This window comes from Erithacus rubecula (genome assembly GCF_903797595.1).
Source record: "Erithacus rubecula genome assembly, chromosome: 2".
Lineage (NCBI taxonomy): Eukaryota > Metazoa > Chordata > Aves > Passeriformes > Muscicapidae > Erithacus > Erithacus rubecula.
Genome location: NC_136685.1, coordinates 84725645 through 84738434, shown reverse-complemented (window position 1 = coordinate 84738434; position 12790 = coordinate 84725645). Strand labels below are relative to the sequence as shown.

The 12790-nt window shown below is 41.1% G+C and overlaps 1 protein-coding gene across 2 annotated transcripts in view; it reads left to right on the top strand.

Moving 5' to 3' along the window:
- The first annotated feature begins 114 nt into the window (after nt 1-114).
- The window catches only part of CAMKMT (calmodulin-lysine N-methyltransferase), a 211953-nt gene continuing 199277 nt past the window's right edge, over nt 115-12790 (top strand). Inside the window, exons 1-2 of one of the 2 annotated variants that reach the window (XM_079299075.1) lie at nt 115-1012; nt 6365-6531. In XM_079299075.1, the coding sequence (XP_079155201.1) occupies nt 935-1012; nt 6365-6531 (245 nt within the window). In that variant the 5' untranslated portion in view covers nt 115-934. Of the gene's footprint in view, nt 1013-2023; nt 2302-6364; nt 6532-12790 lie in introns of those variants that run through there. The other variant, XM_079299076.1, reaches the window with a different exon arrangement.

Here is a 12790-nt window from a genome sequence, read left to right as displayed (position 1 = left end):
TGATCACTTACACTGCGTGTGTGAAATATACATGACATAAACTGCAAGTGTAAATACACGTACACACATATGAATAGACATAGTGTAAACTTTCTTTCAAAGAAAAGTGAGGTAAATCAAGTAAGAAAATAAGTAAAACTTAGTCTGTTTGTTAACAACTGGCACCCACATTTTAACCTGAACATTGCTAGCGGCCCGAAGTTTGACTTCAGGGAAACTATGAGGAGAAGGGGAGGCGCAACCGTGCACGTCCAAACGCTGAAGGACAGAACACCGGGAGAGTTTGGAGAAGTCGCTCCCCGCTACTTCCCCACCACCTAACACCAAACCCACGCTCCCTCCCGAGGGTCCCTGGGCAGCAGGAGCCGAACCCCGTTCTCAGGAGCGCTGCAGGGGACGGGCCCCCCTGTCCGCCGGCGCTGCCCGTCCGCCCGCGGCCCGCGCAAGGACTCGCCGTGCCGCTGCCGCTCCTCCCGCTGCCGCCGGGCCGGGGCAGCCCGGGACGAGACGCCGGGCCAGGGCAGCGCTCCCGGGGTCGCTGCCCGTACCTAGGATGGCGGCGGGGCGCTTCAGAGGCCGAGCGCCGCTGATGTCAGCGCCGGGCGGCGGCGGGCGGGCGCGGTGCCTAGCGCGGCTTTCCCGGCTGGCTGCCGTGCCACACCCAGTCCCGTCCCCGGGCGCGGAGGCCACGGGCGACTTGTCTTGAGGCGCGTCCCCGCCGTGCCGGGCCTGAAGAGCGTCGCACTTCCTCAGCCTCCGAGAGTCGCTAGGCGCTGCCCTTAGCAAAGATGGCCGCGCCCCTCCTCCCGCTCCATCCCTAGCCCGGCCGGTCCCGCAGCCGCTGGATGCTCAGCGGCGCATCCCCGCCGCCCAAGACAGCGCTCCCTCCTTCTCTCTCTCCTGCCGCGCCAGCCCCCGGCGCTGCCGCCGCCGCATGGCCGAGGCTGCGGGCTCCAGGTGCGGGGCGAGCGGCGCGGCGGCGGCCCGAGCCCGCTGGCGGCTGCTCGGACAGGTAGGGGGAGCCCGCGGGCGGGAGGGCGGCATGGCGGGCGGGCGGCGCAGTGAGGGCAGCGCGGGGTCTGTCCCTGTGCCTCGGGCCGCGCTGTGCCGGGAATCCCGCGCTGCCCGCACCTCTTACAGGATCATTGCGAGCTCTACTGTGGTGGGTCATGTAAAGGGGCTTGCAGCACTCTCCAGGGAAAATGTGATCATTATGAAAACATAAACGTGCATATATGCGCCCGGCCCTCTCTAAAGTGAGGGGAAGCAGAGGGGCGGGCACTGATCCCTTCACTCTCGTGATAGATGACAGGTCTTAAGGGAACGGCCTGAAATTGTGCAGGGAAGGTTTAGGCTGGGTATTAGGGAAAGGTTTTTCACCCAGAGGATGGCTGGACACTGGGACAGGCTCCCCAGGAAAGCGGTGTCAGGCAAGCCTGACAGCGTTAGAGTGTTTGGATAATGCTCTCAGGCACATGGTGTGACTCTGACAGTGTCCTGTCCAGGGCCAGCAGTTGGACTCGGTGGTCTTGACGGGTCCCTTCCAACCCAGTTTATTCTGTGATTTTATTATTCTAAAGCGTGCCTGAAGTAGATCCCCAGAAATGTCCATGGTCTGTGTGAAGAGAGGAGGGCCAGCATCCCAATGGCACCCCACGGCCTGAGGGCACCTTGGGATTTTCAGGCCATAGTTTGACACCTTCCGTCGATGCCGCTGGGGCTGGTCGTCGTGGCTGCCACTCATTCCTGCTCTTTGCTCCCTGCCTCCCCAGAGTGCCTTTGGTGGGGAACTGGGGCGAGACCCCGCTCAGCTGGCAGTGAAAACCGCATTTTGCTGGGGGGCTGTGCCTGCAGGAGGGTGAGGAGGAAGGAGGAGCAAGTGGTGACACCTGTGCTGTGGGAAACGGCAGCTTCTCAGCTGCAGCCTTCCACACTTTTTTTATTTTTCGGAGCAGTGCAATTTGGAAAGGATTCCTCTGCAGATGAATGTAGGCATAAAGGCTTAAGAACTCTAGTCTGTTTCATTGGCTGTTACTGTTATGGGATGTGAAATTTACAGCCCTCGGTTCTGTGTAGATGTACATCCGAAGTTGCCTGTGGACGGCTGTCCCTGAGAGGGCAGGAAGGTGGCACTGAGTCAGTGGTGGCAGCTGGGTTGGGAGGGACACCTGGCTGCAGCTGGGTCACAGTGGGAGCCCTGAGGACATCAATATTGCACTTTGTGTGTGCTTTTGGTTTCCTGTTCAACAGGACCAACTTCTGTTTTATTATACTCCAAAGCGGGAAATGTCAAAGTTACTGGTAGGAGTATCAGCTTTGTCTTAGTAAGTTTCTGTTCTAGCAGACTATGTGAGCTGCGCTCTGTGGCTATACTAGCTGTTATTTCTTCTCAACATATAGTGCCTTTGGCATACTCCTGTCTCTTAAAATCATAGGGAGCTTTTCATAACAATGGAATGTGGTTGTGGAAGAGTGCATGTAGGTATTTGGGGAGAAGGCTTCTCTTTTTTTTTTTTTTTTTTTCAAACTACATGTATCTGTGACCTTTTCCTCTGCAGATTCCCTTGGTTTTCCATGTTCTTTAGCTTTTCTGTTGATTTTTGTATGGTACAATGAGCAAGGATCAATTTAATCTTGCTGGTACATCTGAAGTAAAAATCAGTTTTGTGCTCTTTGCTACAGTGCTGCTCAGATCTATCTATGGATTGGAAGAAGGTATCAAGCTCCCTTTAAATCCATTTTTAAAGGAGCACTGTCAAAGTGTTTCTTACAGTGCTTTTAAAAGCACTTTTCATACTGCTTATAATAATGCCTTACGTGAAATCAGTTCTGTGGTGTGTTTGTATCTTGAATTTACTTTCATTCAATGCACACACAAATTGATTTACTGTGGTAAGGATGCTTGAGTGCATGCTCGCTGATTTAATTAAGAAAAAAAAGCCCTTTTATGAGGTATCCTATGAAGCTAGCATAAAGAACCAGGGGTTTGCATAATTACCTGTGTGCTCTTTATCAATGAAATGTTTTTTATATGTACTGAGTTTGAAGTTGGGCAGTATTTTTAAACTTAGTCTGTCAGAATCAAGGAAAGTATTTTTTTCATTTCAAAAAAATTGCTGAGGGAAGTTATCCATTTACTATGCATTTGTAAACTGCTGGATAAGTTCTTTAAGGCTGTGTTTTGAGCTCTGCTAGTCTCTGTGGCTGAAGGCATTATCCAGTCAGTAGTTTTCAGCAGGGAAGTTAGAGCAGTAGGCATGCATTAGGTTCCTCCCTATGTGTACGTTTGCCCCCTATAGAAAGTTTCATGAAGTCTGTAAGTTTTTTTTGTTTATCCTGCCTGTTACTTTCCTCTTGCTCTTCTCACACAAGTCTCAGAATCACAGATTGTGCTGAGCAGGAAAGGACACACAAGGATCATCAAATTCAACTCCTGGCCCTGCACAGGACTATTCCCCAGAGTCACACCACATGCCTGAGAGTGTATATCTTGCTCACTTGCTAATGTACTTTATCTTCCAGAATTGAAAAATAAAAGCTAAAGTGAGGGCAGGTCAATGACACTTTTTTTTCCTCATCAGAGACACTTCTAAAACAAATTTTTATCTCTTCCTGCTCTTCTCTCTGTGAAGGGTGCCTGTGTTCCAGATCTTTTTTCCATGTTTTGTTACTCCTGAGTTTGTAAATTATTTACACTTGGATAAAACAATTCGGTAAATAAATTATTTGTAAAAATAAATACTGTTGTCCTATTTTTAGAGTGCAGTTACAGATCATGTCGTAGCTGATTGTGTAGAAACTTTCTTGCATGTACAAAACACTATGTTGCAGTCACTGCCTGAGAGCTGGCAGAGATTTGTAAACCATGAGCTGTTAGTGAATTTGGCTCTAGTTGCAACTAGGCCTAGCACAAGGATTTGCACTGTTAAATACAGGGAATTTCAGGTGACTGCCTTTTTCCATGTTGTTTGTGGGAGATTCTTTTTGGAGAGGTTTTTTTTTTAATAGATACCAATCAGTTTTAGATTTTATAAGGAGTCCTAAATGTGGTCCTAATACTGTGGCTAAATACCTAGGGCAGTGCAATTGAGTTCTGAGGTAATATTTTACCACAATTTTTGTAGAGCAGGACACTGGTGATGAATTGAGGTAGGTTTGTCACCTTTTGTTTTTATCGGTGGATTATTCTATAGCAGCAATTTAACTTTCTAGTCTGTTTAACACAACTGTGATCCTTTTAGAAACAGACTTGAGAAAAATCCCCTTTTGATACATATGTAAAAAAAACAGAGTTAGATATGAATAATGTAACATATTCTCAATTTGTGCTGTTTTCTCAGCTATACTTAGGGTTTTAAAAGATTTGACCTGCTGTTGTAATTTTCAGATCTTAGACCACTTGATTTTTTTTTTTTTTTTGAGGCTGTGGGAGAAATGTTCTTTGAGTATTCAGATGCTCATGAGATTTTCTGCTAACCCAGGGAATGAATTTTGCAGAGTGACTATAAGATGTCTCTGTACAACAGAAACTGAAAATAGAAAAGTGTTGTTGCTGCTGTGGTTTATTTTTTCCTGGTAATAATAATGGTTTGCTATTGCTTTAAAGAAGTCCCCAAACAACACACTCTTCTGAAAATTAGGTCTTGCTGGTTTTCTTTAGTTGTCAAGATAGTCCATTTGGTTTTCATGAAGGTCTTCATTTTGCTGGTCTTATTTTTGTCCTCCTGCTTTGATATTTTTGTGTTTTCCTTCATGTGTATTTTTCTCACGTGTTACAGAAGCAGTGTGGACAGCACCCAGACATTTTTAATATTTCATGGAAAATGCCTGTGCCTTTCATATGCTGAGACCTGCCAATGAAAATAGCTCCAAAAGCAGTAACCCTGGTGCTCAGACCTGCTGTTAGGAACCAACAGTGTAGCAAATACAATTGTTCTGCTCACATATGTAGTAATTCCAAATATCCTGCAAAATAATAGGTCATAGCCCCAACCTGTAAGGCTTTTAAATGTGAGTGCATTTTTAGGTAAAGCATGTCAACATAAGTTGGGTACAGCAAAAAATCACTAACCTGTTTTTTTTTTTTGGTACACATCCTGTATGCAAAGCTTCTATTTCAAGTTTCATAATTCTGGAGAGCTGTTTCTCATTTGATTTATCTCTAGTTGACAAAAACTTGTAAATTGCAGTGCTGTCCTACTCAATGGTGCTCTTCCTTGTACCTCTATCAATTTATAGTCATGAGTTTATTTTCTGCTTTAATTTCTGCTTTTTTTTCTGCTTTTATTTATTTATTTATTTTTTAATCCATCACTGGGGACTGCATATGCACCTTAATTTTATAAATGAAATGGCACCTATTTATGTATTCTCTGCAATGTTAGGAGAAAGAAGTTAAATCCGGGACGCCTCTCCTTCCACATCACTGCCCTAAGGAATAAGTCTGTTTGTCTGGCAGGGAAATGCTGGCTGCCTTTGAGCAATGGCACAGCTCAAACCAGCTGAGTGCTGGGTTTTCCTGCACAGAGGGGTTGATACCTCACTCCCTGAAGATGGTTGAGTGCAGCAGTCTAGGCAGGACAGAGAGTTTTCACTTTCCTGAACAAGTATTTTAATCATTTAAGAAATGCAAATGACATTCTGTCTGTGTCATTGCCTTGAATTCTTCAGTCTCTTAGCACTGAACTTGGTGCTCTCAGAGTGTTTTGGGGCTCACCTGAAGTCTGGCTCATGTGTCAGTCCCCTCATGGGGGCCTGTTAGGGGAATATACAGTTGTGGTGTCTGAAAGGGTTTAGGGAGCAATTTTCTCAACTTTGGCAGCATCTCTGTAAATGTGCAGCAGAAGACTTCTAGGCTAGGAAGGAGTCTGTCAGGGGAACACACAGCACTGGGGCACCTGAAGATCATGTTTTGAGTTTGTCATTGAAATTCTGTGAAAGATACCTTTGTTGTTGTTGTTGACTTTCTCCCCCCCCTCTATAGGGACAGTGAGGGGCACAGAAATTGCTCTGGGAGGCACTGATTGGGCTGTGAAACTTGGTAAAATGAGAGGATGGGGAGAACCCAGTTTGCCCCTCTAATTTTTGCATGCATTTGTTGGAGTGTGACTTAAAAAAGCAACTTTGTGTATTTCTGAACACAGTACATTTGCTTTACAGGTATTGAGACATAATTCCTAACTCATTCTCTTGACCTTTACCATCAATACCATTATATTTTGTTCAGGCTTGACATACTTGGTTATTCAAAACTACTACCTCATAGCATAGCCATTATGGTTTGCCTCTTCACTTAAATAGGCATGGGTATGTTCTTTTCTTGGAAATTTCATTGTTAATGTTTAATTTGTTCTTCATTTCAAAGGTTCTGAGGAAAAAGCACTTGAAAGACGTGCATCTCCAACAAGTATCTGTAAGAAGGTTTGCATCGTTCAATCTCTTTTCAATAGAAAACCAGAATACAGAAGAGGAAACTGGGACCTGGGTTCAGTACAGAAGCATCTTTTATCCCAAGTACAGTGTCTCCTTAAGGTAAGCACAATTTAAGTTTTAAGTACGGACTAAGATCTTGAGTGGGCCTCCAATATAAAACTCATTAGTCATTCTTCCAGTGTTTTGTGTAACTAGGGCATAGTTTGCAAATAAACTGGTAAATGTTATTTTTAGTTGTTTGTTACAGTAAGCAGCTTGTCTGACTGATCTTTCTGGTACATTTCACTGAAGTGGCAGAGCTTGACTGAAAATACTGATGCTTGTAGCTGAAACAGAAGGCAAATATGAGCATGTATTTTATATTTTTAAAACTTTCCATTTTTACATTCTTCAGCTATAAATAAGACATTAAAAAACCCTGAATGCAGTTATTTGTGGTCTTAATAATTTTTTTTATGACTTGATGTTATTAATAATGTTCTAAAAGGTTTTTGGTAATGATCTGTATTTTATTCAGTTTTCTTCTTAGTGCTTCTTTTACATGTCAGTGATAATTTGGAAGCCAAATTCCTACCAAATAATATATACTTAATGAAGTAATCTTTGTTATATTAGGGCAGGTCATTTGTATTGAAAAAATTGACAATAAAAAAGTCTATGGACACACAAAGCCACAGAAAGCTTACTTCCCCCTCAAAAAACTCTCTGAAGGAATGTCAGTGAATTCTCAGTAACTTTGTTTATAACTCCCATTCATTGATATGTTTGTGGGGTTTTGTTTTTGTTCTTCTTTTCTTTACTCTTATTACATTCAGTTTTCTCTCTACCATTCTTGGTTTGCCTCAGGTGGTTTGCAATAGTAACTTAAGAATCCCTGAATTGATACTTGCTCTGTAGCATCTAATTAGGTCTCTGAGGATGGAGGATTTTGCATTCTCTGTGCAGTGGAAGATGTTCCGGAGAGCCCAAATCAAAATGTGCATTTTTGTTTACCTGGGACTTTAAATTAAAGTCAAGTTTGGAAATTAAGATCTAACACAAACAAGTGATCATCATTAAACTGCAACATTTTTGCAAGGTTTTAAAATGAACCCATGAGAAAAGACCAAACCAAACTAAAGGAACCCCACAACACTATAAGCAGATCATTCTAAATTTGCATCTGGATGTAAAATCAAGAACAAAATTTTTTAGAGCTTTACCAAGTCCTAATTTTCCATTTTCCAAGCTTACACTCAGTGATGTTAAAAGGGTTTAAAAGGGAACTTTTCCACTGGAAAATTGCTGTTTGAATAGAAGTAGGTGCAGTGTTTTTCTATAGGTTGACTTTTCCTGTAAGCCACCAGTGAATGCTGTGGACTAGTTCAAACACGGACAATCTACATAATGCTTTTGGGTAGTGTCCCGATTCCTTGTTTCTAGGTTTTCAGAGGCATGCTGGGAATAGGAAACAGAAGGTGTTCAGGTAGAATTTGGGCTGAACAAGGCTGCAGTCCCTTAGAGTGCATCCCTGAGCTCCTTTAGTTTGCTGTTATGGCTTGTGACACTCAATTTACTTGTTCTGGAGTTTTGAGGTAGGAGATGAGCTAAGGCTCACCTGTGCTGGCAGTACAGAAGCCAAGGGAATGTCAGACTGATCCTGCTTTGGTATTTGTGTGCTTCTGTTTCTACCACTTTCTTTGTCATCATTTTATTTGGTATTATTTGCCTAATAGTAGTTTCATTGATAATAGGACACATCTCAACTATAGATTTTGAACAAGCATGTTTATTTATGAGTTATTTTATTGAATTTCTTTAATCTTTTTCAGTGGAAATGCATAGTTTTTATACTGGAGCAGGCTTACACCACTTTCCAAAAATTAATATTTAGGAGACTATGGACATTTCCTTCTTGTGGGGATTTTGTTTTCCCTGCATTTGTTCCTTTCCAAAAGATATTCAGTGACCTCTAAAAATAGCAATCACTGATCATTTTGCAAAGATCAGAGCTTTCTTAGTCTTACACTGCTATATTAAAATGTCTTCTCCACACCAAACAGTGACAATACATGGAGTTTACTTATTATTTCAGGATATTGCAGGAGGTGAAGAAGGGAAGGAGAAAATACTGTGTTTTTTTGCCAGGAACAAGGTATAAATAGACTACAACAAAACTGACTTTACCATAAGTCAGTGTTAAATAAAGTTTCTTCCCTGTTTTTGCAGAAGAAGAAATTTAGGCGATCAGCATAATAGTTTAGCGTGCATAACAGAGCAGCTGAAACTTACATATCTAGAAGATAAGAAATCTCGGAGTAAGCCTTCCTGGATCTTTGAGAATTGATCATCTATGGGAAACTTAAGGATTCTTTGTATATCTGACAGTATTCCCTTGTTTTTCTCTGTCCATTGGCAAAATATTATTTATAATAATATTAAACAGCAGAAACTATTTTAACAAGAGCATAATATTAACAATAACTGGAGTCAGGTGAATCCAAAACAGCATGCTTGAATAGGAAAGCCTTTTTATATTTTTTTTGTCAGGAAAAAAAAATGTTGCTGTGACCCCTCTAAAATATTGACAAAAGTGCTTTGGAATTTTCATCTACATTTGTTTTCCTTATGCATTAACATCTTCTTGGAAAAGCTTATTGCATATGTTCAATGTTAAATGGGTTGTCAGCTAATATCTTGACGAGACTAAATACTTCAGAAAGTTCATAAGGTTGTTAGTGGCTTTTGGCAAAGAGTATAAAGGTCAAGCTATATCAGTTCAAGGGCTGTCAAAACTGATCAAATTGTATATTCAGATATGCTATGACCTAGCTGAAATTACTGCTCTAGAGGGGCTTGGGACCAGTTTGTCAGGCAAATAGAAGCTTTTGCAGGAGCTACCAGTCATGTCTGTGCTTTTCTGAGTTTTGTTGGTTTAGCTGTTTCTCTGACTAAATTCAGGCTGGATTCACATCTCAGAAAGAGGAGTTTATGCCATGTTTTTCTGTCACTAGTTGATATTTTTTGCATCATTCTTAATAACAAATCTTCCAAAGCAGAAAGTCAGAAGTCCCAGTGTAAGGCAATTTTCAGCTTAAAAAAATGAAGATGAATTTTGGTGCCATTTTGACTAGATCCTTGAAGTGAAACATCATCAACTCATTTTAAAAATCCCCATAACTCTTCTGGCTAAACAATGATCTCCAGTGTGCTTAATGAAATGTAGATTCCAAATACATGGTGGAAAGTGGTCTCTTGATGTTTATTTAGGTACTAAGGTGCTTCACAGTAGGTATCAACTGGGGTATTCACTGGGGTATCAAAAGGAGTGTCTTGTAAGTGTGGGATATATTAGCAGTGAAAAGTGTGTCAAAATGAAATCTGTGTTATAATTCAAAACCTCATTTAATTAGTGTAGTCTCATCTGGATTTGTATTGTATTTAATGTTCCTGCACATCTTTGTCTCTGATGTTGTTGTCTTGATGTTGAGCTTTAGCTTTCCTGACCTGAACCCTGGATGCTCAGACAATTTCTGTCTATTTCTCACATGCTACTTAACTTTGCTTTCATACTCTGTGGGTTTCTTTTTGGTGCTTGAATTTGTCCAGGAGCTCTTGTTCATCCACCTAGGCCTCTTTTCTTGTCTGACTTGCTCTTGGTCAGGATGCATCTTTCCAGAGGTGATCCTTGGATATTAGCCAGCTTTCTTGTGCCCCTCTCCTCTCTAGGTCTTTATCCTATGGTATTCTACTAAACAGATCCCTGAAGAGGCCAAAGTCTGCTCTCCAGAAGTCCAGAGTTCCTTTCTCACTGCCCTAAGGATCTCAAACTCCACCATTGTATGGCTTCCAAGTCTTCCTTGGAGATTCACATTTCCCATCAGCCTGTCCTTTTGGAAAGAACAAGATCCAGCATAGCACTTCTCTTTGTCGGTTCCTCTTGAGAAAAGAAACATTTCAGGAACCTCCTGGATTTTTTTATGTCCTGGTGTGTTGCCCCTCCAACAGATATGGGGGTGGTTAAAGGTCCCCATGAAGGACCCCAGGGGTTGTTAATGTGAGGCTGCTCCTGTCCCTGTCTCTAGAGGGTTTCATCTGCTTGGTGTCCCTGTAGCAAACGCCTCCTATGATGTCACCAGTCCCTGCCTTCCCTTTAATCCTGACCCATCAGCTCTCAGTTGGCTTCTCCCCAGGGGGACCTCCAAGCACTCCAGCTTGACATAGACAGCACCAGTCTCCACATCTCCCCAGAGATTTTATTCACAGAACTTTCAGGTGTGTTTGTTAGCTTTTTTCAAGTTCTACTTAACTGTGGCAATATTTGACTTTGCTGTTAAAAAATTGTGCGTGTGCCGAATATGTGTTTTCTCCGTGAAAGGAAGGTATATAGTAAGTAAATAGACTTATTTAAAAATATTTATTTAATGCTGCATTTCTAAATCCTTGTATTCTTCATCAGGAATGTGCTTTTAAATTACAATTTTATATTAATAGTTTTAGCAATGAAGTGATTATAGATCGTAAAGATGCAGTATCTCACTGTGGAGATGGTGCCTGCATTTTAGACAGGAAAATTGTTCTTTTATTTGAGTTAAAAAAGGAGCAATCAATATCTTCAAATTTTCTATTTCAGGATATGGATTTGCTTTGAAAATCGTAGGCTCATTTTAAGAAAACAGTGCAGAAATAAGTTATTTCTGTGGTAAAATATTTTCCATTGATCAGTCATTTGCTGTTTCAAATACTCAAGTGCAGAACTGAAAAGAACAATGTCAGCAGGTTACAGGAAGAGTTAAATTTTTGTAAAAGGTATTAAGTGTACTTTGCAAGATGTCATGTCTTTATTGTGAATATGAATAAACCTGTAGATAAAAATATGACAGAAACTATTAGATGATTCTAGACCTGTGGTTTAGAAATGAGGGGCATGCAGAGACACCACTTGTCTGTGGCAAGCAGTGTGTTAGAAGATGGTATAGGACTGAATTCCACTGGCTGCTCCTCTTGGATATTTCTGCTAATAACATTTTTATTCTTTAATGGCTTTTTATTTTTAGGATAGAGATTTTAGAAGTGAAGGGGAATGAATTTCAAGGAATATTACCTACTTCTTACAGACAATTTATGTGGATATGACAAACTTGCTTTCTTCCATTTATTGCATTCTAAGAGATAACATGTGAATTTAGCAGCATGAAGGGTTGACCCCAGGAGCTGGAAATAGAGGGAAGAGATGAAAAGTGGTTTGGCAACATACTTCTTTTATTCACTGGTCAGGCTATGACTTCCATCATATTACCCAAGATGTGTGTATTTGTGAAAAGGGATTGTAGTCAAAGAAGCTTTGTTTCAGGTTCTTGCCATGTTAAGTTGTGGTCTAGAACTGGAGTGAAAGAAGAGTTGACTTTTTTTGTTATACTCAGAAAGAGCATCTGATCAGATAGCAAAGTTTGCCAACAACTCTGAGGTTCTTAGTGGGCCACTGTAACAAGTGATGGTCATATTCACCAAGCCTTTTTGTGAAGTACCCTTAACAGTAAGTTTTTACCATTATCCCATCTTTCCTTTTTCACAAAAATACTTTTAATTTATATGTAGGTTAATTATGTATGGTGATGTGTTGTGGGGGTTTTTTCCCTTTTCAATATTATGTGGAAATATATTCTATCTTTGTAGGTTTTAAAAGTGAATATAGGAACATACTTGTGTTATTTTTCATCATTCAGTTTAAGAATAATAAAAAAGAAAAGAAGGAACCTACTTTTGTTTCATTCTGGTTGATGAAAAGCATGCCTTACTAGGGACCTACTGAAGGATTTTTTTTGTACTATCCATATATATTTTTATACACATGTAAAACTATACCACTTGTGTTGCCCGAATTGGAGAGGAAGAAACATTTATATATTTAAAGATTGATCTCACTCTCTCTGACTTCATCCAAAGTTGATTTATTTGTAGTCCAGAGTAAGGAATTCTGCTTTGCTTTGTATCAGGAGAGACATGAGTTGAATTGGTTTATTGTTCATAGCTTTGTCTTCTATTATTCACTGCCTCAGCCATAGAAATTTTTGCCTATTGTACTTGGAGTTTTATTATAAGAACACTATGAATCAGATTAACCATGCCAGCCTAAAATTCACTTTCCCCATGATGCTTTCCTGTGCTTTTTTGAAGTACTTTGTTGATCGTAGCAATCAGAGCTTTGAACTTTGAACTGTGTGGCATCCATGACACGTTCTAAAGCACTGCATACTGTGGAAATTTATGGAAATTTAAGGTTGGGGTTTAATCCCAAACTTCTGTGATTCCTTCCCTTGGCTTTGATAACTCAGTGCACATAACTCTTAAGACTCTGTGTTTGTCAGCTGCACTGTGG